The sequence below is a fragment of the Emiliania huxleyi genome (assembly GCF_000372725.1).
Source record: "Emiliania huxleyi CCMP1516 unplaced genomic scaffold EMIHUscaffold_55, whole genome shotgun sequence".
Lineage (NCBI taxonomy): Eukaryota > Haptophyta > Isochrysidales > Noelaerhabdaceae > Emiliania > Emiliania huxleyi.
In genome coordinates, this window is record NW_005197877.1 from 322,762 (window position 1) to 348,792 (window position 26,031).

At 71.1% G+C, this 26,031-nt stretch overlaps 2 protein-coding genes across 2 annotated transcripts in view; both read left to right on the forward strand.

The window, feature by feature from the left end:
* EMIHUDRAFT_212885 (hypothetical protein) overlaps positions 1–6,935 on the forward strand; it is a gene marked incomplete at both ends in the record, with an annotated part of 8,693 nt that extends 1,758 nt beyond the window's left edge. The window contains 5 exons of the mRNA XM_005765515.1: positions 1,584–2,526; positions 2,781–3,065; positions 4,194–4,841; positions 4,905–5,882; positions 6,030–6,935. Of these exons, the coding sequence (XP_005765572.1) occupies positions 1,584–2,526; positions 2,781–3,065; positions 4,194–4,841; positions 4,905–5,882; positions 6,030–6,935 (3,760 nt within the window). The remainder of the gene's footprint in view (positions 1–1,583; positions 2,527–2,780; positions 3,066–4,193; positions 4,842–4,904; positions 5,883–6,029) is intronic.
* Positions 6,936–9,218: 2,283 nt separating this feature from the next.
* Positions 9,219–21,438, forward strand: EMIHUDRAFT_212886 (putative 3-hydroxy-3-methylglutaryl-coenzyme A synthase 2; the record flags this gene model as incomplete). Its single annotated transcript, XM_005765516.1, has 5 exons — positions 9,219–13,496; positions 15,204–19,915; positions 20,342–20,790; positions 20,863–21,233; positions 21,367–21,438. 5 exons carry the CDS (start codon positions 9,219–9,221, stop codon positions 21,436–21,438), a joined length of 9,882 nt encoding a protein of 3,293 aa, XP_005765573.1.
* Between the last annotated feature and the right edge of the window lie 4,593 nt (positions 21,439–26,031).

A 26,031-nucleotide genomic window follows, 5' to 3' on the forward strand; every position in this document is an offset into this window, starting at 1 on the left:
CGCCGTCTCAGTCCGTCCTCGCTGTCGCGCCGTCACCGTCCGCATCGCCGCCGTCGCCGCCCTCTGCGTCGCCGTCGCCGCCCTCTGCGTCGCCCTCGCCGCCGCCGCCGCCGCCCCATCCTTGCCGCCGCCGCCGTCGCCGCAACCGCCGCCGCGTCCCCGCCCTCGCCACCGCCTCCGCCCTCGCCGTCGCCGCCGCCGCCGCCCTCGCGGCCGCTTTCACGCCGCCCCGGCCGACGCCGCCCTCGCCGCCGTCGTCGCCACCGCCGCCGTCGCCGGCGCCGTCGCCACCCTCGCCGGCGCCACACTCGTCCCCTAACTCGTTGCCGCTGCCGTCGCCACCGCCCTCGCCGCCACCACCCTCGCCGTCGCCGCCGCTGCCACACTCGCCGTCGCTCTCGCCGCTGCTGCCGCCACCACCACCATCGCCTCCGCCCTCGCCGCCGCCACCGTCGCCGCCGCCCAGGCCGCTGCTGCTGCCTCCGTCCTCGCTCTAGCTGTGCGCCGTCACCGTCCGCATCTCCCACGCCGCCGCCGCCGTCCGCCTCGCTGTCGCTGCCGCCGCCCTCCGCGTCGCCCTCGTCCTCGCCCTCGCCACCCTACCCTTGCCGCCGCCGCCGTGGCCGCCGCACTCGCCCTCCGCCACCGCATCCCCACCCTCGCCGTCGCCTCCGCCGTCGCCGTCGCCGCCGCCGCCGTCGCCGTCGCCGCCACCGCCGCCACCGCCGCCGCCGTCGCCGCCACCGCCGTCACCGCCGCCGCTGTCGCCGCCGCCGCCGTCGCCGCCGTCGCCGTCGCCGTCGCCCTCGCCCTCTCCACCGCCGCCGCCCTCGCCGCCGCCGTCGCCACCGCCGCCCTCGCCGTCGTCCTCGCCGCCCCCACCCTCGCACCCTCCGCCGCCGCCGCCATCGCCCCGCTATCGTCGCCACCGCCTCCGCCCGCCTCGCCGCCACCGACCTCGCCTCCGCCGTCGCCGCCGTCGCCGCTGCCATCGCCCTCGCCGCCGCCGCCGCCATCGCCGCCGCCACCGCCTCCGCCGTCGCCTCCGCCCCCCCCCGCCCCCCAACGACGCCGTATTCCCGATGCGTGGCAGCTTTGGCCGACCCATCGCCCTCCCTTCGCTTGAGCCCGCCCCTGCCCATTGTCGCGCGCCCCGCAGGTCTCTCAACGTCCGTCTTCTCCGACCCTCTACACCCCCTCTCATTTCAGACCCCGTCACACCCGCATAGCAGTTCAGCGCATTCCAAAGAGCTAGCGCGCCTTGTGTCTGACGGCCCCCTTTTGGCTGCTATTCAGGGGCGCTGCGTAATCACCGCGGAGAAGTAGGTCCGCCGGAGGCGGAGGTCGGCTCGCACCCATCCCCATTACCCCCTATCACGGAGGCTGGTGATGGATGGGGACGTGCTGATCGATCCTGAGGCATCTCTGCAAGCTGGTCGTCAAGTTGTCATCGTATTTCCGCCGCTTGGTGGACAACGCGTCAACCTTGGCCGGCAACTGTGCTCACCCCCCATCCCCACCCCCCCCTTCCCACACCACACTGACGGGTTGACTTCAGGCTTGGCCTCTGCGACGACGCACAGGTACGAGAATGATCGAGTCTTCCGCGAGACGATGCAGAAGATCGACGAGTACACCGCGCATTTGCTCCCGGTTCGTCTGGTGGAGGTGCTCTATCCAGGCGCCCGCGATGAGGCCATGTACGCCGCGGTGATGCAACAGCCGCAGTACTCTCTCTCGTCAACCTTCGCCATCGAGGTCGCCCTGGCCATGTCGTGCAAGGCGAACCTGCGCGAGGAGGACGAGCTCTACGCCACCTTGGGCCACTCGGTGGGCGAATTTGCCTCTGCCGTCATCTCCGGCGCGCTCTCACTCGAAAGCGCGACAGCGCTGGTCTGCGAGCGCGGCCGCCTGATGGAGCAGCACCCGACGCGCGGCTCAATGATGGCGGTTCGCGCCTCCTCCACGGACGCGAACCGCGCCATCGACAGGGCTGGCGAGCGCGGCCGCGTTGTTGTCGCTTGCGACAACGGCCCTCGCGCAGCCGTGCTGTCTGGTAAGTGGGGGGCATTGTCGACGGTGCTGCAGGGGCTTGCCCCTGGTGTTCAAGTGACGCGTGTCTCCGCGACTCACGCTGACCACTCTCCGGCCATGGCGCCGCTGGCGGCGCTACTCGGCGCTTACGCGGTTCAGCTGTACGCGCAGGAGAAGCCGCAGTCGCCAGAGGTGCTCTGGGTGTCGACCGTCACCGGGCATGCGATGGCCGAGGAGAATGCCATCGATCCGATGCACTGGTCGCGGCATTTCACCGCGCCCGTGCTCTACCAGGACGCGCTGAGCACGCTTCTCGAGGGCTGCTCCGAGACGGGTCGCCCCACCGTCGTCCTGGAGATGGGAGAGGGCATGCTCGAGCGCTTTGGAGCACATACCTCCATCGAGTTCGCCGTCGCCGCCTTGCGCTTCGTACCGCTCCTCGCGCGGGGCGATACGACCGTGCAGTCGGTGTACCAACGCATGCGCGGCGAGGTCTCCTCGAAGCCGGCCTTCTTGACGCAAGGCTCGTCTTCCTCCTCGCCCCTGCGGTGGCGCCGCGCCGGCGGCTTGCTTGGCGGCCTCTCACCGACTCTGACTCGCAACTCACCGACGTCTCCGCACGGCGAGCCTCGCTTGCTCGCGGGGCGACTACCATCAAACACGAATGATTCACATGTACTCACCCTTTTTCCCCAGGCGGCTTGGGTCACGACGAGCGACTCGGACTGCGCGATGCTGTGGCAAAGGCAGCGGCCGAGGCGGCCAACGTCGAGGCGGTGGGGCTTGATGTGCCGCTCATGGACGCGGGCCTGGACTCGGAGGCGGTCCCGCAACTAGTGCGCTCTCTTTCTCGGATGAGCCACCTCTCCGGAATGGACAGCTCGGACGTGAACGCTTCGCTGATCTTCGAGGAGGGGAGCGTGCGAGCAATCGCAGCGCGCATGTCGAGCGATGGCAGTGCGTCGATCGCGGCGGGCGCAGCGAATCTGCCTCTCGATGTTGCGCCCATCGACTCGAGCGAGTACGCTGTGGTTGGCATCTGGTCTTGCGGGGGGGCGCGACTGCCGGCGGCCCCTCACGGGGTCCCCTCCTTCGCGCCAAAGCTCGCTTTAGGCTTTGACGCGATCGGTTCCGTGCCCGCTCGATGGGAGTCGCTTGCGGATGAGCTGCTTCCGGGTCGCGCTGCTTGCTTGCGCCATGGCGGCTTCATCGCAGGCGCCGAGTACTTTGACAACGCCGCGTTCGGCATCTCCATCTCCGAAGCGTCGAGCATCGATCCGCAGCAGCGGATTCTGCTCGAGAGCGGCCAGGCGGCGTTGCACGCAGCCGGCCTGCGGCGCGCGGGCCTACGAGGCAGCGAGACCGAGGTGTACCTGGCCACGAGCAACGTCGACTTTCGGGAGCTGATGCCCAAGCAGAGTGTGTACGCCGCAACCGGCGCCTCGACTGCCGTCGCCGCAGGCCGGCTTTCCTTTACGCTCGGCCTGCAGGGCGCGTGCATTACCATCGACACGGCCTGCTCGTCCTCCTTGTCCGCGCTGCACGCCGCAGTGCTCAGCCAGCAGGCGCTTGACGGAGCTAACGTCGCGCTCGTCACGGCTGTCAATTTGGTGCTCACGCCGTCTATCTCTGTGGCGTACGCGAGGGCGGGCATGCTCTCTGCAGACGGCCGCTGCCGCACCTTTGACCGGCGAGCCAACGGGTACGTGCGATCGGAAGGCGTCGGTTCGCTCGTCCTTGGCTCGGGCGGCGACGCTGCCAATCGCGTAGCCTTCTCCTCCATTGCGCAGGACGGGCGGAGCGCGAGCCTCACCGCTCCTAGTGGATCAGCGCAAGCAGCGCTCCTCGGCCGCGCCGCAGCACAGCTGGCCGGCGGGCAGCGGCTCTGCTTGCACGAGTCGCACGGCACCGGGACGGCGCTGGGCGATCCGATCGAGCTAAAGGCGGCGAGCAAGGGGTACGGCTCGCTCGACGGCATTTTGGTGGGAACCCTCAAAGCGAGCGTCGGACACCTCGAGCCAGCTGCGGGGCTGGCGGGCTTGCTTGGGCTAGCTATTGCCCTGAAGGCGCGATCCGGAGCGCCCAACGGGCAGCTTCGGGTGCTAAACCCGCACGTGTCGGCGCATGTGCTTGGCCAGGGGGCGGCGCTGCTCACCCAGGGCAGCCAGACTACGTCGGGAGTCGCCGGTGGCGTGAGCTCGTTTGGGTACAGCGGCACCATTGCCCACGCCGTGCTCGAGGCGGCGCCGCCCTCTCTCGGCACGAGCAGCCCGCCGCCGCTCGCCTACGCTTGTCGCCGTTTCGCGTGGCGCGAGGCGCCCCACCCGCTCCTCCAGCGGCGAGAGGCGGACGCCGACGGGCGGCAGGCCGACGCCTTCTCCTCGCCGGCCGGCGGGCCCCTCCTCGCCCTCGTCGCCGACCACGTCGTGCGGGGCCGCGTCGTCTTCCCCGCCGCCGCCTACCTCGAGATGGCTCGCGCGGCGTGCGTCTCCCTCTCCGGCGGCGGCGGAGGCGCGTCGCTGCGGCGCGTCTTCTTCCTGCAGCCGCTCGTGCTGGACGGCGGCCTGAGCGAGGCGCGGGTGCGGGTGGGCGTGATCAAGGATCGGTTCGAGGTGGCCTACGAGAGAGGCGGCGAGGCGTCGACGGCTCACTGCGCCGGCGACGCGTCGGCCGCGTCGGGCCATCTCCCTGGCCTCTCGCTCGCCGCGGCTCGCGCCTCGTGCGGCGAGGCGGTCGACGCCGCCTCGCTCTACTCGCTTCTCCGCTCGGTCGGCCTCGAGTACGGCCCTCGGTACCGCACGCTCGAGGTGGCGGCCGTCTCGCGCGCCGCCGGCGCCGCCGTCGGCCGGCTGTGCCGCCGCTCGCGCAAGGAGGGCACTCGCGTCCACCCGGCCGACCTCGACGGCTCGCTGCACCTGTCCTCGCTGCTCGCCGAGGCTGAGGAGGGCGAGACGCGGCTGCCCTTCTCTGTGGGCGAGGCGGCGCTGGCGGATGCGAGCGGCACGGCGTGGCCGGTGGCGGAGCGGGAGGGCGTCGGGGCGGTCGGGGTGGTCGTCGCCAGCGGCGCCGGCTCGGCGGGCGTGCGCCTGGCCGGCTTCGAGTCGCGTGCGCTCAAGGCGTCGTTGGGGGCTGCGCCGGCGGCGAGGGCGACGCACCTGTACGTCACCTCGTGGGAGAGGAGTGCTGAGGCGTTCGAGGCTGCGCCGGCCGCGCTGGTGGTGCACGCGGCGCCTTCTGGGAAGCGCGGCGGCGCAGCTGCAAGCGGCGCACCAGTCTCGAGGCCACCGCCCTCCTCCCTGCTCCTAGCCACCAGCCTCGCCGGCGGCGCCCTCGCCTCTGACGCTCTCGCCGGTCTCGCCTCTTCCTTTGTCGCCGCCCGAGCGCACACGCTGGCCGCGGCATCGGCGCCGGTGTGGATGCTCACCTCGTGCGCCCTCGCCGCCCACCCGACGGCGGCCGGAGCCTCGAGCCACGCCGGGCTGCTGGGCCTGGCCCGCTCAGCGCGCGCCGAGGCGCCGGCGTCGCGCCTGCCGATCATCGACCTGGACGTGCTCCGGCCGGGCACGGCCGAGCTGGCGGCGGTGTCGAAGCTGGCCGGCAAGCTCGGCCTCGGCTACAACGGCACGCCCGAGCCCGAGGTGGCCTTTGACGGCTCGAGCCAGCGCGTGCCGCGCCTGACCGAGGCGGCCGGCTCGCTGGGCGGCCCGATCCGGCTCCACTTTGACGCGAGAGGGGCGATAAGCAACCTGAGGCTGGTGCCGCAGGAGGGCGACGAGTCGGGGCCAGCGCACGGTGAGGTCAAGCTGCGCGTCGGCGCGGTCGGCCTCAACTTCCGGGACGTGCTCAACGTGCTCGGCGCCTACCCGGGCGACCCGGGCCCGCCCGGCGGCGACTGCGCCGCCCACGTCGCTGCCACTGGGGGCGGCGTCGGTCACTTGTCGGTTGGCGACGCGGCGCTCGGGCACGGCATCGCTGCACTCGCGTCTCTGTCCAAGTCCGACGCGCGCCTGATGGCGGCCATCACCGACTCGCTCTCGTTCGATCAGGCGTGCACTCTGCCGACGACGTGGAGCACGGTGCACATGTCGCTGCTCGCGGCCCGGCCGGCGGCTGGCCACGACGTGCTTCTGCACGCCGGCGCTGGTGGTGTCGGCCTGACCTCGCAAGAGTACTGCTACTTCATCGGCAACCGCGCGATGGCGAACGTCGGCCGGCCGTACAAGCACTTCTACCTGCACAAGATGGGCCTCGCCGGCCGCACGCTCAGCTCGCGCAACGGCAGCGCCTTCGCGCTCGGCGCGTCGAAGCTGCTCGGCTCCCGCCGGCTGCGCTTCTCGCTCAACAGTCTGTCTACGGACTTCATCGCGTGCACCTTCGCGCTGCTGCGGCAGGACGGCGCGCTCTGCGAGATCGGCAAGCGGGCGGTGTGGAGCTACGAGCGGCACGAGGCGGCGTGCTCCAACAGCTTCACGATGATCGCGCTCGACTCGACGATCGACCAGACGCCGTGGTGGATGTGCGGCACGCTGCGGACGCTGTCGGCGCGTGCGGATGCCTCCGTGCTCCACGGCCTGCCCATGCAGCTCTTCGACCTCGAGAGGGACGTCCTGGCCGCCTTCCGCACGCTCCAGAGCGGCACCAACACGGGCAAGGTGGTGGTGCGCATCCCGAAGACGGCCCCGACGCCGCCGCGCGGGGCCCATCTGCTCTCTGGCGGCACGGGCGGCCTCGGCCTGGTCACGGGAAGGTGGCTCGGCGAGAGCGGCGCCTCTTCGGTGGTGCTCGCGGCCCGCGGCGGCAAGGTCGCCCCCGCGGACGGCGAGAAGCTCAAGAAGATCGCCAGCTGCAGCTTCAGCGTGGTCAAGTGCGACGCGGCCGAGCTGACGGACACGGCTCGCATGGTTGGCGCCGTCCTGGCCAAGGGCAGCCCGCTGGCGGGCGTGTGGCACGCGGCGGGCGTGCTGTCGGACGGGCTGCTCGCTTCGCAGACCGCCGCCGCTGTGAAGCGCGTGTACGCTCCCAAGGCGGTCGGCGGCTGGGGCCTGCAGCGAGCGAGCGCCGCCTCGCCGCTCGACGCGTGCGTGCTCTTCTCGTCGGTGATGGCGCTGCTGGGCGGGGGCGGCCAGTCCAACTACGCCGCCGCCAACGGCATGCTCGACGCGCTCGGCGCCTGCCGGCGCGTTCGCGCCATGAACGCGACGTCGGTGCAGTGGGGCCCGTGGGCGGAGGTAGGCATGGCGGCCGAGGCGTCGATCAGCGCGCGGCTGCAGGCGTCGGGCATGGGTTTGATTGGCTTGGAGCAGGGCGCGCTCGCCCTCCAGGCCACCCTGCAGCCTGCCGTGTCTGGCGTGATGAGCCTGGTGGTGGTAGAGTGGGGCCGGTTCCTCGGCGCGATGCCAGAGGTGCCGCCGCTGCTCGTCAGCTACGCGGGCCGGACGCTGCTCGTCAGCTACGCGGGCCGGAGGGTGGCTGGCGCGGCTGCGGCTGCCGCCTCTCGTGATGCGCAAGGCGAGGCGAGGGCGGTGCCGCTCGAGGCGATCCTGCAAGCGGTCAAGGCGACGGCGGGTGCAGAGGCGGACGCCGACGCGCCGCTGATGGAGTCGGGGCTCGACTCGCTCGGCGCGGTCGAGCTCGGCAACCAGCTGCGGTCGATGTCGGGCGCGGCGCTGCCGTCGACGCTCGTCTTCGACTACCCGACAGCGCGCCAGCTGGCGGGCTACTTGAAGGAGCAGGCGGAGGACGCGGCCGAAGGAGGCACTGCAGACGGCCCAGCGGCTCAAGCGGCCATCCACAGCAGTGGCCAGGCTTGGGCGCTCAGTCTCGCCGCCAGCCTGCCGAGCGGCATCGCGACGCTGGCGCAGCTGCGCCACCTGGCCGCTGCGAGCAGCGACGGCATTGCCGAGGTGCCGCCGGAGCGGTGGTCGGTGGAGGCTGCTTTGGCTGGCGCGGACCAGGTCGTCGGCCGGCGAGTGCGGCACGGCGGCTTCCTGAGCGGCGCCGACCTCTTCGACAATGCTCGCTTCGGCGTCTCGCCCGCCGAGGCGGCCGCCGTCGACCCGCAGCAGCGGCTGCTCCTCGAGCGAGGCTACGAGGCCTTGCACGGCGCAGGCATGGACAAGGTGGCGCTGGGCGGCAGCCTGGTGGGCGTCTTTCTCGGCATCACCGCCAACGACTGGCAGAGCGTCGCGGCGCAGTCTGCAGCCGGCAAGAGCGTGTACGCCGCCACCGGCGGGGCGACGTCGGTCGCGTCGGGCCGCCTCTCGTTTGTGCTCGGGCTGCAGGGCCCGTGCGTCTCGTACGACACCGCCTGCTCGGCGGCGCTGGTCGCCAGCCACGCCGCGCTGCGAGCCCTGCAGCTGGACGAGTGCTCCCCCGCCCTCTCGGTCGGCGTGAACCTGATGCTGCTGCCCGGTGTCGGCTTCTCGTTTGCGGTTGCCGGCATGACGTCGCCGACCGGCCGCTGCCACACCTTTGACGCTGCGGCGGACGGGTACGTTCGCGGCGAGGCGTGCTGCGCGGCGGTGCTTGCGATGGGCGAAGAGAGCAGCGGCTCGGCGCTCTCCCTCCTCGGCAGCTGCGTGCGGCAGGACGGCAAGAGCGCGAGCCTCACCGCGCCCAACGGGCAGGCGCAGCAGGCGCTGCTGCGGGCCGCCCTCGCCGACGGAGGCGTCGAGCCCGCCGCCCTCTCGTGCTACGAGGCGCACGGCACCGGCACACCGCTCGGCGACCCGATCGAGGTGCGCTCGCTCGCGGCGGCGGTGCTGGCTGCGCGCGCGCCGTCGCCGCCACTCTGCGTGGGCAGCCTCAAGGCGAACTGCGGCCACGCCGAGCCGGCGGCGGGGCTGGCGGGGCTGCTACGGCTGGCGGCGGGGCTGCTCGAGGCGCGGGCGCCGCCGAACGCGCAGCTGCGGCGCATCAACCCGCACGTCGGCTCTGCGGTGGAGGGCGTGGCGTGCGCACTGCCGACGCAGCTGGCGCGGGGGCTGGATGCCGCGGCGGGCGGGAGGGGCGGCGTGAGCTCGTTTGGGTACAGCGGTACGATTGCCCACGCTGTGCTCGAGGCGGCGCCTGATGCATCGGCCGGACCTCCGCCTCCGCCTCCTCTCGCGTACAAGCGCCGCTCGTTCCCCTGGTACGAGGCAAAGGACAAGGGGCTGCCACCGAGCTGCAGGCTGGCTGGCTGCATGCGAGCCCCCTCTGCTCTGCGTCGCCTCCGCCGCCTGCCCGACGCGGCTGCGCTCGTCCAGCTGCAGAGCCTCACCCTCGACGCGAGCGAAGAGCTGAGTGAATGGCTCCGGGCCCGGCGAGAGCCTCTCGTGCTCCTCTGCCGAGGGCCGGTGGGCGGCGCGGGCGCGCTCCTCCTCCTCGACGCCGCCACGGTGGTCGTCGCCGACACCACCTTCACTCTCTCCGTGCAGCCAGAGTGCTCTGTGCGCCTCCACAGGCGGCCTGAGGGGATCGTGACAGCCACAACGCTGTCGGCGTCCGATGCAGCACAAGCTGGCCTGGTGGACTCGGCTCTCTCGCCCGCCACTGCGGCCGCCGAGTCTCGCCGCCTCGTGCAGCGCCTCTCCTCTCTCCCTGCTCCGCTCTTGAAGACCTGCCGCTCGCTCCTGCCTGCGCCGAGTGTCGACGCCGCACTCGTTGCGATGGGCTCGCTCCTTCCCAGCCCGCCACGCTCCATCGGCAAGCGGCTCGTGCGGCTCTACGTCGATGGCGAGTCGAAGGTGGCGGTGGTGGAGCTGAACGACCCGTCGCGCATGAACAGCTTCTCGGCGGAGCTCGCCGAGGACGTGGCGGAGGCGGCGGCGAGCATCGGCCGTGGCCCGCTCGTCAAGGCGGTTGTGCTCCAGGGCGCGGGCCCGCACTTCTCGGTCGGCGGCAACCCCTTTCAACGGGAGAAGGCGGCCGCGCCACTCGCTGCTGCTGCGCTCGGGTGCCAGGCGGCGTTTGACGGCTTTGGCGCACTGTACAAGCTCGGCGTGCCATTGATCGCTGCGGTACACGGCAAGCTGATTGGCGGCGGCATCGCTGCCTGCCTGCACGCTGACTACATTGTGGCCGACTCGAAGGCCACGTTCGAGCACGGCAACCTCGTGCGCGGCGTCTGCCCTCTCGGCATGCTGTCTCAGACCCTTCCAAACGCGGTGGGGCGAGCACGGGCGCTCTCCATCTACCTTACCAACGACACGCTCGACGCCGCCGCAGCACACGAGGCGCGGCTCGCAGACGAGGTGTGTACCGAGGGAGTCGAGGCTACGCAGCGCCGCGCCTTCGACGTCGCGTGTGAGATAGCGCGAGACGATGCCGCGCAGGCCCTCTTGCAGTCTCGAGTCGCAGCCGACGTGGCGCACCGGGCCGCAGAGGCTGTCGGCCACGCCGAATGCCGATCGGCCAACGGCGGTGGCTACTCGACGGCCCCTGTCACCGACTCCTACGCCGTACCGCCGCTCGATCTGACGCCCTTACTTCTCGAGCCACCCACCATCGCCACCTCGCCCGAGTACACCGTCCACACCGCTTTCGTTCCCGCTTCTCTTGGCGACCTGGAGCTAGACTGGCCAGACAACGCGCTCCTCGTCTTCCGCGGCGTGGAGGGGTCTGAGCACTTCTGCCTCGGCGGCGACCCGTCGCAAGCCAACCTCGAGAGCGGCAGCTTTCTCGACGGCTTGCCCGCCTTTGGCCAGCTGCTCGAGCGGCTTCGCGACGCGCCGATGCCAAAGGTGGTGGTTTGCCACGGCGCCACTCGCGGAGGAGGAATGCTCTTCCCCTGCCTCGGCACGGCGGTGCTCGCGCACTCGGACGCCACCTTCGGCTTCCCCGAGATCCGTCGCGGCGCCTTGCCCGGCGTGGTCAGCGTCGCGGCGAGGCGGCGGCTGAGCCCCGCGGCGTGCGAGTGGCTCTTCTGCACGGGCGACGCCATCGACGCCGCCACCGCGCAGCGGCTCGGGCTGGTCGACTTTGTGGGGAGCTGGGAGGAGCTCGATGCCGAGGTGGCGCGGCTGGAGCGCCACTTCCTCTCGTCAGCGCCGAGGCTGCGCGCGCCATCGCCCTTGCCAGCCCCCGAGGTGACGATTGAGGCGGACGCGGACTCGCGGGTGGCGCTGCTCGAGGTGACTGCCGCGTCGGTCGGAGGCCTGTGGCGCGATGCGCTCCTGGTTCTGGACAAGCTCTCGCCGACTTTGCGAGTGCTCGTCCTCTCCGCGGAGGGGCAGGGTGGACCGTCGGACAGCCTGTCTCGCGAGGCGTGCCACCGCCTCGACGCCGCGATGAGCAGGCTCAGCGAGGCGGGCGTCGTCGTCCTCTGCTGCGTGCGAGGGCAGGCTGCGGGCCTGCTGCTGCATGCATGCCTCGGGGCGCACTATCGCATCGTGGAGGTAGGGGCTGCGTTTTCCTTCGACGGCGAGAGTGAGTGCACTCGAGCGGCGGCCTTCCGATTGCTCCAAGCCGACGACGCAAAGTGCCTTCTGCAAGAAGGGGCCGTGAGCTCGGCTCGAGCTCTAGAGCTGGGCCTTGCGAGCGAGCGGGTCGAGGGCGCTGGTGAGCGAGCGCTGCAGTTTGCGCATTGGCTCGTGCAGCACCCGGCGGTAGGCGTGCGGCACATGCTGCGGCTCACCTGTCGCCCGGCAGCTGACGAGGCGGCGCAAGAGGCCAGGCGCAGCAACGAGGCGCTGCTTCTTGAAGGGCTGAGCAGTCCGCCCCGGGCTTTGCCCGCCGCGAAGCGGGAGGGGCTCCATCTCCGATCCCTCCAGCCGCCAAGCGAGCGCCTGCTGGCCGCGGCAGCCGCCCGCCGGAAGCTGCCCTCTCCGCCGCCAGCAGCAGCACCCGCCCTCCTACCGAGCCCACACCCTCCCTCTGAGACCACCTCCCGCCACGCCGGCCTGCACGCGCTCGAGGTGTACGTGCCTCGCCACGCCGTCTCTGCGGCCGAGCTCGAGACCGCGCACGGCGTGCCGGGCAAGTACACGGTCGGGCTGCGGATGGCCGAGTGGGCCGCGTGCGACGAGGACGAGGACGTCGTGTCGATGGCGCTCACGGCGGTGCGGCGGCTGGTCGAGGCGCAGGGCTTGCGGTACGAGGACGTGGGCATGCTGCAGGTGGGGACCGAGTCGCTGCTCGACCGGTCGAAGAGCGTGAAGAGCCACCTGATGGCGCTCTTTGCGCCGCACGGCTGCGCCAACGTGGAGGGCATCGACTGCTACCACGCCTGCTACGGCGGCACGGCGGCGCTGCTCGCGTGCGCCAACTGGGTGGAGAGCTCGGCGTGGGACGGGCGGTGGGCGATCGCCGTGTGCACCGACGTGAGCGACGCGCCCAAGCAGTACCCCTTCATGAACGGCGCGGCGTGCGTGGCGATGCTGGTCGGACCGGACGCGCCCCTCGCGCTCGAGGCCGGCCGCGTGAGCCACATCGTGCACGAGTGGGACTTCTACAAGCCGGTGGGCTGGCCGACGATGGGCCCGATCATCGACGGCCCCGGCTCGATGGAGGTGTACTTCTCGTGCCTCGCCGCCTGCCAGCGCGAGGTCGAGGCGCGGGGCGGCGGCACCTTTGTCGACGCGCACGACTTCCTCGTCTTCCACCTCGGCGGCGGGCCCAAGTTTGTGCGGCACGCCTTTGAGAGCGCCGTCGCCGCGGCGCACGGCGAGGGCTCTGTCGGCGAGGAGGAGGTGGAGGCGATGTTCGAGCGGCTGGTGGCTCCGTCGCTCCGCCTCGCCTCGCGCATCGGCCCGATGCACACCGCCGCCACCTACGTCAACCTCGTCTCGCTCCTGCTGCACGCGTCCCCGCCGGTCGGCTCTCGCATCGGCGTCTTCTCGTTCGGCTCGGGCGCCGCGTCGACGATGTACGCCCTGCGCGTGCGCGGCGAGGCGCGTGTGGACGCGGCGGCGCTGGTAGGCATGCTCGACTCGCGGGAGGTGCTGCCTCCGTCCGACTTTGTGGCGGTGTGCGACCGCTTCTCGGCGACGTACGGCCGCTTCGACTGGACGCCTCGCGTGCGGGGCGTGTCGCCGGCGCGCAGCTACCGCCTCAAGGCGGTGGGCGTGCTGGGGCGGCGGGAGTACGAGTACGTGCCGTTTGACGAGGTGCAGCTGAGGGCACCCGACGTGGCTGCTGCTAAGGCGACAGAGAGCGTCGTGCAAGCTGCGTCGGCCTCATCACCTGCGCTGTTGCAGCTCCTCGCCTCCCTCGCCGGCGGCGGCAGCCAGGGCCCTGCCGCCACCGCCGCTCCCTCGGTCGACGTGGCGGCTGTGGTGGCATCGGTGGCGAGCGAGGTGGCGGGCGGCGAGGTGGACGCCGACGCGCCGCTGATGGAGGCGGGCCTCGACTCGCTCGGCGCCGTCGAGCTCCGCACGCGGCTGGCGTCGGAGCTCGGCGACGCCGCCCTGCCCGAGACGCTGGTCTTCGACTTCCCGACGCTGCGGCAGCTCGAGGCGCACCTGTCGGCGAGGGTGGCCCCGGTGGCTGCAGGGCCGCAGCTTGGAGACGGCTCTGCCGTGCTGCAGCAGCTCCTCGCCTCCCTCGCCGGCGGCGGCAGCCAGGGCCCTGCCGCCACCGCCGCCCCCTCGGTCGACGTGGCGGCTGTGGTGGCGTCGGTGGCGAGCGAGGTGGCGGGCGGCGAGGTGGACGCCGACGCGCCGCTGATGGAGGCGGGGCTCGACTCGCTCGGCGCCGTCGAGCTCCGCACGCGGCTGGCGTCGGAGCTTGGCGACGCCTCCCTGCCCGAGACGCTGGTCTTCGACTTCCCGACGCTGCGGCAGCTCGAGGCGCACCTGTCGGTGAGGGTGACGCCGACCGCAGCTACTCAATACCCTGATGGCGCAGCCCTGCTCGCTATGCTGATTGGACAGGCCTCTGGCGCATCTCACTCGAATCAGAATCAGCTGCCACTCCAGCAGATCACTGTAACAGGAACGTGCTGTGCTCTTGCGGGCGGCATCGCTTCTTTGGAGGCGCTGGTGGCCACGTCAGTGACTGGTTGCGATCTGGTCAATGAGGTGCCAGCCACGCGCTGGGACGTCGATCACTCTCCTCCCGGATACGGTGCTGAGGTTGGGCGAGCTCGCCACGGCGGCTTCATGCAGGGCGCTGAGCTCTTTGACAACGCTCGATTCAACGTCTCTCCGGCGGAGGCGGCAGCAATGGACCCGCAGCAGCGGCTGCTGCTCGAGCACGGCTATGCCGCGCTGCACGCCTCGGGCTTCGAGAGGGCCTCGTTGATGGGAAGCGGGGCCGGAGTTGCGGTGGGCATTTACAACACGGAGTTCAGCCAGGTGCTGGCAGCTGGCCCGCTGCAGCGCAGCGTCTACACGGCCACCAGCTTGAGCCTCTCTATCGCGAGTGGCCGCCTGTCCTTCGTGCTCGGCCTGCAAGGGCCCTGTGCGGCTTTTGATACGGCTTGCTCGGCCTCCCTAGTCGGTTGCCACTCCGCACTGCGCGCGCTCCAGCATGAAGAGTGCGAGCAGCACCTCGCCGCGGGCGTCAATGCGATGCTGCTACCCGTTGTCGGCCTCGCCTTTGCGGTTGCCGGCATGACGTCGCCGACCGGCCGCTCCCACACCTTTGACAGCCGCGCCGACGGCTTTGCGCGAGGTGAGGGGTGCACGGTTGCAGTCTTGGCCACACCTAGCGAGCGCGGGCCAGCTTCTGTTCGGGGCGTTGGACTGGTCTTGCGTGGCAGCTGCGTGCGGCAGGACGGCAAGAGCGCGAGCCTCACCGCGCCCAACGGGCAGGCGCAGCAGGCGCTGCTGCGGGCCGCCCTCGCCGACGGAGGCGTCGAGCCCGCCGCCCTCTCGTGCCACGAGGCGCACGGCACCGGCACGCCGCTCGGCGACCCGATCGAGGTGCGCTCGCTGGCGGCGGCGGTGCTGGCTGCGCGCGCGCCGTCGCCGCCGCTCTGCGTGGGCAGCCTCAAGGCGACCTGCGGCCACGCCGAGTCTGCGGCGGGGCTGGCGGGGCTGCTACGGCTGGCGGCGGGGCTGCTCGAGGCGCAGGCCGCGCCCAACGCGCAGCTGCGGCGCATCAACCCGCACGTCGGCTCTGCGGTGGAGGGCGTGGCGTGCGCACTGCCGACGCAACTGGCGCGAGGGCTGGATGCCGCGGCGGGCGGGAGGGGCGGCGTGAGCTCGTTTGGATACAGCGGCACGATCGCACACGCCGTGCTCGAGGCGGCGCCTGCTGCATCGGCCGAGCCTCCGCCTCTGCCTCCTCTCGTGTACAAGCGCCGCTCGTTCCCCTGGTACGAGGCAAAGGACAAGGGGCTGCCACCGAGCTGCAGACTGGCTGGCGGCATGCGAGCCTCCTCTGCTCTGCGTCGCCTCCGCCGCCTGCCCGACGCGGCTGCGCTCGTCCAGCTGCAAAGTATCACCCTCACTGCGAGCGAGGAGCTGAGTGAATGGCTCCGGGCCCGGCGAGAGCCTCTCGTGCTCCTCTGCCGAGGGCTGGTGGGCGGCGCGGGCGCGCTCCTCCTCCTCGACGCCGCCACGGTGGTCGTCGCCGACACCACCTTCACCCTCTCCGTGCAGCCAGAGTGCTCTGTGCGCCTCCACAGGCGGCCTGAGGGGATCGTGACAGCCACAACGCTGTCGGCGTCCGATGCAGCACAAGCTGGCCTGGTGGACTCGGCTCTCTCGCCCGCCACTGCGGCCGCCGAGTCTCGCCGCCTCGTGCAGCGCCTCTCCTCTCTCCCTGCTCCGCTCTTGAAGACCTGCCGCTCGCTCCTGCCTGCGCCGAGTGTCGACGCCGCACTCGTTGCGATGGGCTCGCTCCTTCCCAGCCCGCCACGCTCCATCGGCAAGCGGCTCGTGCGGCTCTACGTCGATGGCGAGTCGAAGGTGGCGGTGGTGGAGCTGAACGACCCGTCGCGCATGAACAGCTTCTCGGCGGAGCTCGCCGAGGACGTGGCGGAGGCGGCGGCGAGCATCGGCCGTGACCCGCTCATCAAGGCGGTTCTGCTCCAGGGCGCGGGCCCGCACTTCTCGGTCGGCGGCAACCCCTTTCAAAGGGAGAAGGCGGCCGCGCCACTTGCTGCTGTTGCGCTCGGGTGCCGAACATTGTACGACGGCTTTGGCGCGCTGTACAAGCTCGACGTGCCATTGGTTGCCGCGGTGCACGGCAAGCTGATTGGCGGCGGCGTCGCTGCCTGCCTGCACGCTGACTACATTGTGGCCGACTCGAAGGCCACGTTCGAGCATGGCAACCTCGTGCGCGGCGTCTGTGTTCTCGGCATGCTGTCTCAGACCCTTCCAAACGCGGTGGGGCGAGCACGGGCGCTCTCCATCTACCTCACCAACGACACGCTCGACGCCGCCGCGGCACACGAGGCGCGGCTCGCAAATGAGGTGTGTACCGAGGGAGTCGCGGCTACGCAGCGCCGCGCCTTCGACGTCGCGTGTGAGATAGTTCGAGGAGATGCCGCGCAGGCCCTCTTGCAGTCTCGAGTCGCAGCCGACGTGGCGCACCGGGCCGCAGAGGCTGTCGGCCACGCCGAATGCCTATACGCCAACGGTGGTAGCTACACAAAGGCCCCTGTTACCGACTCCTACGCTGTACCGCCGCTCGATCTGATGCCGTTCCTTCTCGAGCCACCCACCATCGCCACCTCGCCCGAGTACTCTGTCCACACCGTTTTCGTTCCCGCTTCTCTTGGCGGCCTGGAGCTAGACTGGCCAGACAACGCGCTCCTCGTCTTCCGCGGCGTGGAGGGCGCTGAGCACTTCTGCCTCGGCGGCGACCCGTCGCCAGCCAACCTCGAGAGCGGCAGCTTTCTCGACGGCTTGCCCGCCTTTGGCCAGCTGCTCGAGCGGCTTCGCGACGCGCCGATGCCAAAGGTGGTGGTTTGCCACGGCGCCACTCGCGGAGGAGGAATGCTCTTTCCCTGCCTCGGCACGGCGGTGCTCGCGCACTCGGACGCCACCTTTGGCTTCCCCGAGATCCGGCGCGGCGCCTTGCCCGGCGTGGTCAGCGTCGCGGCGAGGCGGCGGCTGAGCCCCGCGGCGTGCGAGAGGCTCTTCTGCACGGGCGACGCCATCGACGCCGCCACCGCGCAGCGGCTCGGGCTGGTCGACTTTGTGGGGAGCTGGGAGGAGCTCGATGCCGAGGTGGCGCGGCTGGAGTGTCACTTCCTCTCGTCAGCGCCAAGGCTGCGCGCGCCATCGCCCTTGCCAGCCCCCGAGGTGACGATTGAGGCGGACGCGGACTCGCGGGTGGCGCTGCTCGAGGTGACTGCCGTGTCTGTCGAGGGCCTGTGGCGCGATGCGCTCCTGGTTCTGGACAAGCTCTCGCCGACTTTGCGAGTGCTCGTCCTCTCCGCGGAGGGGCAGGGTGGGCCGTCGGACAGCCTGTCTCGCGAGGCGTGCCACCGCCTCGACGCCGCGATGAGCAGGCTCAGCGAGGCGGGCGTCGTCGTCGTCTGCTGCGTGCGAGGGCAGGTTGAGGGTCTGCTGCTGCATGCATGCCTCGGGGCGCACTATCGCATCGTGGAGGCAGGGTCGGCGTTTTCCTTCGACGGCGAGAGTGAGTGCACTCGAGCGGCGGCCTTCCACTTGCTCCAAGCCGACGACGCAAAGTGCCTTCTGCAAGAAGGGGCCGTGAGCTCGGCTCGAGCTCTGGAGCTGGGCGTTGCGAGCGAGCGGGTCGAGGGCGCTGGTGAGCGAGCGCTGCAGTTTGCGCATTGGCTCGTGCAGCACTCGGCGGTCGGCGTGCGGCACGTGCTGCGGCTCACCTGTGGCCCAGCAGCTGACGAGGCGGCGCAAGAGGCCAGGCGCAGCAACGAGGCGCTGCTTCTCGAGGGGCTGAGCAGTCCAAAGGCCTTGCCTGCCGCTAAGCAGGAGGGGCTCCATCTCCGATCCCTCCAGCCGCCAAGCGAGCGCTTGCTGGCCGGCGCAGCCGCCCGCCGGAAGCTATCCTCTCCGCCGCCAGCACCAGCACCTGCCCTCCTACCGAGCCCGCACCCTCCCTCTGAGACCACCTCCCGCCGCGCCGGCCTGCACGCGCTTGAGGTGTACGTGCCTCGCCACGCCGTCTCTGCGGCCGAGCTCGAGACCGCGCACGGCGTGCCGGGCAAGTACACGGTCGGGCTGCGGATGGCCGAGTGGGCCGCGTGCGACGAGGACGAGGACGTCGTGTCGATGGCGCTCACGGCGGTGCGGCGGCTGGTCGAGGCGCAGGGCTTGCGGTACGAGGACGTGGGCATGCTGCAGGTGGGGACCGAGTCGCTGCTCGACCGGTCGAAGAGCGTGAAGAGCCACCTGATGGCGCTCTTTGCGCCGCACGGCTGCGCCAACGTGGAGGGCATCGACTGCTACCACGCCTGCTACGGCGGCACGGCGGCGCTGCTCGCGTGCGCCAACTGGGTGGAGAGCTCGGCGTGGGACGGGCGGTGGGCGATCGCCGTGTGCACCGACGTGAGCGACGCGCCCAAACAGTACCCCTTCATGAACGGCGCGGCGTGCGTGGCGATGCTGGTCGGACCGGACGCGCCCCTCGCGCTCGAGGCCGGCCGCGTGAGCCACATCGTGCACGAGTGGGACTTCTACAAGCCGGTGGGCTGGCCGACGATGGGCCCGATCGTCGACGGCCCCGGCTCGATGGAGGTGTACTTCTCGTGCCTCGCCGCCTGCCAGCGCGAGGTCGAGGCGCGGGGCGGCGGCACCTTTGTCGACGCGCACGACTTCCTCGTCTTCCACCTCGGCAGCGGGCCCAAGTTTGTGCGGCACGCCTTTGAGAGCGCCGTCGCCGCGGCGCACGGCGAGGGCTCTGTCGGCGAGGAGGAGGTGGAGGCGATGTTCGAGCGGCTGGTGGCTCCGTCGCTCCGCCTCGCCTCGCGCATCGGGCCGATGCACACCGCCGCCACCTACGTCAACCTCGCCTCGCTCCTGCTGCACGCGTCCCCGCCGGTCGGCTCTCGCATCGGCGTCTTCTCGTACGGCTCGGGCGCCGCGTCGACGATGTACGCCCTGCACGTGCGCGGCGAGGCGCGTGTCGACGCGGCTGCGCTGTTGGGCATGCTCGACGCGCGGGAGGTGCTGCCTCCGTCCGACTTTGTGGCGGTGTGCGACCGCTTCTCGGCGACGTACGGCCGCTTCGACTGGACGCCTCGCGTGCGGGGCGTGTCGCCGGCGCGCAGCTACCGCCTCAAGGCGGTGGGCGTGCTGGGGCGGCGGGAGTACGAGTACGTGCCGTTTGACGAGGTGCCGCTGAGGGCGCCCGACGTGATAACTGCTGAGGGGACAGAGAGCGTCGTGCAAGCTGCATCGCCCTCATCACCTGCGCTGCTGCAGCTCCTCGCCTCCCTCGCCGGCGGCGGCAGCCAGCGCCCTGCCGCCACCGCCGCCCCCTCGGTCGACGTGGCGGCTGTGGTGGCGTCGGTGGCGAGCGAGGTGGCGGGCGGCGAGGTGGACGCCGACGCGCCGCTGATGGAGGCGGGCCTCGACTCGCTCGGCGCCGTCGAGCTCCGCACGCGGCTGGCGTCGGAGCTCGGCGACGCCTCCCTACCCGAGACGCTGGTCTTCGACTTCCCGACGCTGCGGCAGCTCGAGGCGCACCTGTCGGCGAGGGCGGCCCCGGCGGCTGCAGGGCCGCAGCTTGGAGACGGCTCTGCCGCGCTGCTGCAGCTCCTCGCCTCCCTCGCCGGCGGCGGCAGCCAGGGCCCTGCCGCCACCGCCGCTCCCTCGGTCGACGTGGCGGCTGTGGTGGCGTCGGTGGCGAGCGAGGTGGCGGGCGGCGAGGTGGACGCCGACGCGCCGCTGATGGAGGCGGGCCTCGACTCGCTCGGCGCCGTCGAGCTCCGCACGCGGCTGGCGTCGGAGCTTGGCGACGCGTCCCTGCCCGAGACGCTTGTCTTCGACTTCCCGACGCTGCGGCAGCTCGAGGCGCACCTGTCGGCGAGGGCGGCCCCGGCGGCTGCAGGGCCGCAGCTTGGAGACGGCTCTGCCGCGCTGCTGCAGCTCCTCGCCTCCCTCGCCGGCGGCGGCAGCCAGGGCCCTGCCGCCACCGCCGCTCCCTCGGTCGACGTGGCGGCTGTGGTGGCGTCGGTGGCGAGCGAGGTGGCGGGCGGCGAGGTGGACGCCGACGCGCCGCTGATGGAGGCGGGCCTCGACTCGCTCGGCGCCGTCGAGCTCCGCACGCGGCTGGCGTCGGAGCTTGGCGACGCGTCCCTGCCCGAGACGCTTGTCTTCGACTTCCCGACGCTGCGGCAGCTCGAGGCGCACTTGTCGGCGAGGGCGGCCCCGATGGCTGCAGGGCCGCAGCTTGGAGACGGCTCCGCCGCGCTGCTGCAGCTCCTCGCCTCCCTCGCCTCTGGTAGCAAGCAGGCAACAGTCAAAGAGATGGCTGTCTCCCCTGTAGAGGTGTACGTGCGGCAGGCTGGTAGCGTCCGCGGTGTTGCCCTTCGCTCGCAAGCCCCCACGCTCGCGAACGTGGATGCCAACGAGATCGAGGTAGTCACCAAGGCGACCGGATTGAACTTCCGTGACGTTGTCAATATCCTGGGCCAGGACCCGACTGGACAGGTCCGGCCGTTAGGCTTGGAATGTGCTGGAATAGTACGTGCGGCAGGCTCCGACGTGCGTCACCTTTCCCACGGTATGCCTTGCTTTGGCATTGGACTTGGCTGCCTTCGCAGCTGGGTGCGCTGCGACGCGCATCTCCAAGTTCAAATGCCGCGAGTGGTAGGGTTTGAGGAAGCGTGCACGCTGCCAATCTTGTGGCCCACCGTCTCTCTTGTGATGACGGAGCTCGGGTGTGGCCGGCACGGTGGTTCCCTACTGGTGCATTCGGCATCGGGCGGGACGGGACAAGTCGCGGTCGGGTTTGCCCGGCTCGCAGGAATCGGTATCCTTGCCTCTGCTGGCCAGCCCAAAAAGCACCTCTTCCTGCAACGACTCGGAGTGCGTGCCAGGGCGAGCTCCCGCGATCCGAAAGCGTTTGCCCATGGTGGCAATTTGCTCACTACCGCTGGACGACTCGATGCAGTTTTGGCTGCCTCACTAGCTGGGGATTTCACCCCCACCTCCTTGGCGCTACTCAAAGAGGGTGCTCGCTTCTTAGAGATCGGCAAAAACAAGGTGTGGAGTCAAATGCGAATGGATGCTGCGGGCCCAGCAGGCCGCTTCCAGCTGGTGGCTGCTGACTACATGCCGAAGGCCTGGTGGGCGGCGAAACTTGAAAGCCTGGCGTCCGCGCTCGGACGGGGCTTGGTCAGTCCACTTCCGCTTACACTCTTTGACTGCTCCGAGCGGGACCTTGTAGACGCCTTCTCGGCGCTGAGGATGGGAGACAACATTGGGAGATTCGTTGTCCTTCTTCCAAGCGTTCCTGAGGTTGCAATAGCTCGACAGGTGGCACAGCCGGGTGGCTTTATGGGCGAGCGCGGGATGGGCGCAGTTGTTTTGGCAAGCCTAAGCGTGAACGTTCCTCGTGCCTCCTCACGCTCACTTATCGTAAGCCTGACGGAGACCTCGTCGAACGCGGTCACAGAGGTCCCCCGCTCGCGCTGGCATGTCGGCTTGGTCCGACCAGATGCAAGTGGCGTCGAGCAACGTACTCGTTATGGCGGCTTCCTGAGCGGCGCCGACCTCTTCGACAATGCTCGCTTCGGCGTCTCGCCCGCCGAGGCGGCCGCCGTCGACCCGCAGCAGCGGCTGCTCCTGGAGCGAGGCTACGAGGCCTTGCACGGCGCGGGCATGGACAAGGCGGCGCTGGGCGGCAGCCTGGCGGGCGTCTTTCTCGGCATCGCCGCCAACGACTGGCAGAGCGTCGCGGCGCAGTCTCCCATCGGCAGGAGCGTGTACGCCGCCACCGGCGGGTCGATGTCGATCGCGGCAGGCCGCCTCTCGTTTGTGCTCGGGCTGCAGGGCCCGTGCGTCTCGTACGACACCGCCTGCTCGGCGGCGCTGGTCGCGAACCACGCCGCGCTGCGAGCCCTGCAGCTGGACGAGTGCTCCCCCGCCCTCTCGGTCGGCGTGAACCTGATGCTGCTGCCCGGCGTCGGCTTCTCGTTTGCGGTTGCCGGCATGACGTCGCCGACCGGCCGCTGCCACACCTTTGACGCTGCGGCGGACGGGTATGCTCGAGGCGAGGCGTGCTGCGCGGCGGTGCTTGCGATGGGCGAAGAGAGCAGCGGCTCGGGGCTCTCCCTCCTCCTCGGCAGCTGCGTGCGGCAGGACGGCAAGAGCGCGAGCCTCACCGCGCCCAACGGGCAGGCGCAGCAGGCGCTGCTGCGGGCCGCCCTCGCCGACGGAGGCGTCGAGCCCGCCGCCCTCTCGGCCTACGAGGCGCACGGCACAGGCACGCCGCTCGGCGACCCGATCGAGGTGCGCTCGCTGGCGGCGGCGGTGCTGGCTGCGCGCGCGCCGTCGCCGCCGCTCTGCGTGGGCAGCCTCAAGGCGAACTGCGGCCACGCCGAGCCGGCGGCGGGGCTGGCGGGGCTGCTACGGCTGGCGGCGGGGCTGCTCGAGGCGCGGGCGCCGCCCAACGCGCAGCTGCGGCGCATCAACCCGCACGTGGGCTCTGCGGTGGAGGGCGTGGCGTGCGCTCTGCCGACGCAGCTGGCGCGAGGGCTGGATGCCGCGGCGGGCGGGAGGGGCGGCGTGAGCTCGTTTGGGTACAGCGGCACGATCGCACACGCCGTGCTCGATGCGGCGCCTGCTGCATCGGCCGGACCTCCGCCTCTGCCTCCTCTCGCGTACAAGCGCCGCTCGTTCCCCTGGTACGAGGCAAAGAACAAGGGGCTGCCACCGAGCTGCAGGCTGGCTGGCTGCATGCGAGCCTCCTCTGCTCTGCGTCGCCTCCGCCGCCTGCCCGACGCGGCTGCGCTCTTCCAGCTGCAAAGCCTCACCCTCGCTGCGAGCGAGGAGCTGAGTGAATGGCTCCGGGCCCGGCGAGAGCCTCTCGTGCTCCTCTGCCGAGGGCCGATGGGCGGCGCGGGCGCGCTCCTCCTCCTCGACGCCGCCACGGTGGTCGTCGCCGACACCACCTTCACCCTCTCCGTCCAGCCAGAGGGCTCTGTGCGCCTCAAGAGGCGGCCTGCGGGGATCGTGACAGCCACAGCGCTGTCGGCGTCCGATGCAGCACAAGCTGGCCTGGTGGACTCGGCTCTCTCGCCCGCCACTGCGGCCGCCGAGTCTCGCCGCCTCGTGCAGCGCCTCTCCTCTCTCCCTGCTCCGCTCTTGAAGACCTGCTGCTCGCTCCTGCCTGCGCCGAGTGTCGACGCCGCACTCGTTGCGATGGGCTCGCTCTTTCCCCGCCCGCCACGCTCCATCGGCAAGCGGCTCGTGCGGCTCTACGTCGATGGCGAGTCGAAGGTGGCGGTGGTGGAGCTGAACGACCCGTCGCGCATGAACAGCTTCTCGGCGGAGCTCGCCGAGGACGTGGCGGAGGCGGCGGCGAGCATCGGCCGTGACCCGCTCATCAAGGCGGTTCTGCTCCAGGGCGCGGGCCCGCACTTCTCGGTCGGCGGCAACCCCTTTCAAAGGGAGAAGGCGGCCGCGCCACTTGCTGCTGTTGCGCTCGGGTGCCAGGCTGCGTTTGACGGCTTTGGCGCGCTGTACAAGCTCGGCGTGCCACTGGTTGCTGCGGTGCACGGCAAGCTGATTGGCGGCGGCATCGCTGCCTGCCTGCACGCTGACTACATTGTGGCCGACTCGAAGGCCACGTTCGAGCATGGCAACCTCGTGCGCGGCGTCTGTCCTCTCGGCATGCTGTCTCAGACCCTTCCAAACGCGGTGGGGCGAGCACGGGCGCTCTCCATCTACCTCACCAACGACACGCTCGACGCCGCCGCAGCACACGAGGCGCGGCTCGCAGACGAGGTGTGTACCGAGGGAGTCGAGGCTACGCAGCGCCGCGCCTTCGACGTCGCGTGTGAGATAGCGCGAGACGATGCCGCGCAGGCCCTCTTGCAGTCTCGAGTCGCAGCCGACGTGGCGCACCGGGCCGCAGAGGCTGTCGGCCACGCCGAATGCCGATTCGCCAACGGCGGTGCCTTCGCCAAGGCCCCTGTTACCGACTCCCACGCCGTACCGCCGCTCGATCTGACGCCGCTCCTTCTCGAGCCACCCAGCGTCGCCGCCCCGCCCGAGTACTCCGTCCACACCGTTTTCGTTCCCGCTTCTCTTGGCGGCCTGGAGCTGGACTGGCCCGACAACGCGCTCCTCGTCTTCCGCGGCGTGGAGGGGTCTGAGCACTTCTGCCTCGGCGGCGACCCGTCGCCAGCCAACCTCGAGAGCGGCAGCTTTCTCGACGGCTTGCCCGCCTTTGGCCAGCTGCTCGAGCGGCTTCGCGACGCGCCGATGCCAAAGGTGGTGGTTTGCCACGGCGCCACTCGCGGAGGAGGAATGCTCTTCCCCTGCCTCGGCACGGCGGTGCTCGCGCACTCGGACGCCACCTTTGGCTTCCCCGAGATCCGTCGCGGCGCCTTGCCCGGCGTGGTCAGCGTCGCGGCGAGGCGGCGGCTGAGCCCCGCGGCGTGCGAGTGGCTCTTCTGCACGGGCGACGCCATCGACGCCGCCACGGCACAGCGGCTCGGGCTGGTCGACTTTGTGGGGAGCTGGGAGGAGCTCGATGCCGAGGTGGCGCGGCTGGAGCGCCATTTCCTCTCGTCAGCGCTGAGGCTGCGCGCGCCATCGCCCTTGCCAGCCCCCGAGGTGACGATTGAGGCGGACGCGGACTCGCGGGTTGCGCTGCTCGAGGTGACTGCCGTGTCTGTCGAGGGCCTGTGGCGCGATGCGCTCCTGGTTCTGGACAAGCTCTCGCCGTCCCTGCGAGTGCTCGTCCTCTCCGCGGAGGGGCAGGGTGGGCCGTCGGGTAGCCTGTCTCGCGAGGCGTGCCACCGCCTCGACGCTGCGATGAGCAGGCTCAGCGAGGCGGGCGTCGTTGTCGTTTGCTGCGTGCGAGGGCAAGTTGAGGGTCTGCTGCTGCATGCATGCCTCGGGGCGCACTATCGCATCGTGGAGGCAGGGGCTGCGTTTTCCTTCGACGGCGAGAGCGAATGCACTCGAGCGGCGGTCTTCCACTCGAGCGACGCAAAGTGCCTTCTGCAAGAGGGGGCCGTGAGCTCGGCTCGAGCTCTGGAGCTGGGCCTTGCGAGCGAGCGGGTCGAGGGCGCTGGTGAGCGAGCGCGGCAGTTTGCGCATTGGCTCGTGCAGCACCCGGCGGTCGGCGTGCGGCACATGCTGCGGCTCACCTGTCGCCCAGCAGCTGACGAGGCGGCGCAAGAGGCCAGGCGCAGCAACGAGGCGCTGCTTCTTGAAGGGCTGAGCAGTCCGTCCCGGGCTTTGCCTGCCGCGAAGCGAGAAGTCCATCTCCAATCCCTGCAGCCGCCAAGTGAGCGCCTGCTGGCCGCGGCAGCCGCCCGCCGGAAGCTATCCTCTCCGCCGCCAGCACCAGCTCCCGCCCTCCTACCGAGCCCGCACCCTCCCTCTAAGACCACCTCCCGCCACGCCGGCCTGCACGCGCTCGAGGTGTACGTGCCTCGCCACGCCGTCTCGGCGGCCGAGCTCGAGGCCGCGCACGGCGTGCCGGGCAAGTACACGGTCGGGCTGCGGATGGCCGAGTGGGCCGCGTGCGACGAGGACGAGGACGTCGTCTCGATGGCGCTCACGGCGGTGCGGCGGCTGGTCGAGGCGCAGGGCTTGCGGTACGAGGACGTGGGCATGCTGCAGGTGGGGACCGAGTCGCTGCTCGACCGGTCCAAGAGCGTGAAGAGCCACCTGATGTCGCTCTTTGCGCCGCATGGCTGCGCCAACGTCGAGGGCATCGACTGCTACCACGCCTGCTACGGCGGCACGGCGGCGCTGCTCGCGTGCGCCAACTGGGTGGAGAGCTCGGCGTGGGACGGGCGGTGGGCGATCGCCGTGTGCACCGACGTGAGCGACGCGCCCAAGCAGTACCCCTTCATGAACGGCGCGGCGTGCGTGGCGATGTTGGTCGGGCCTGACGCGCCCCTCGCGCTCGAGGCCGGCCGCGTGAGCCACATCGTGCACGAGTGGGACTTCT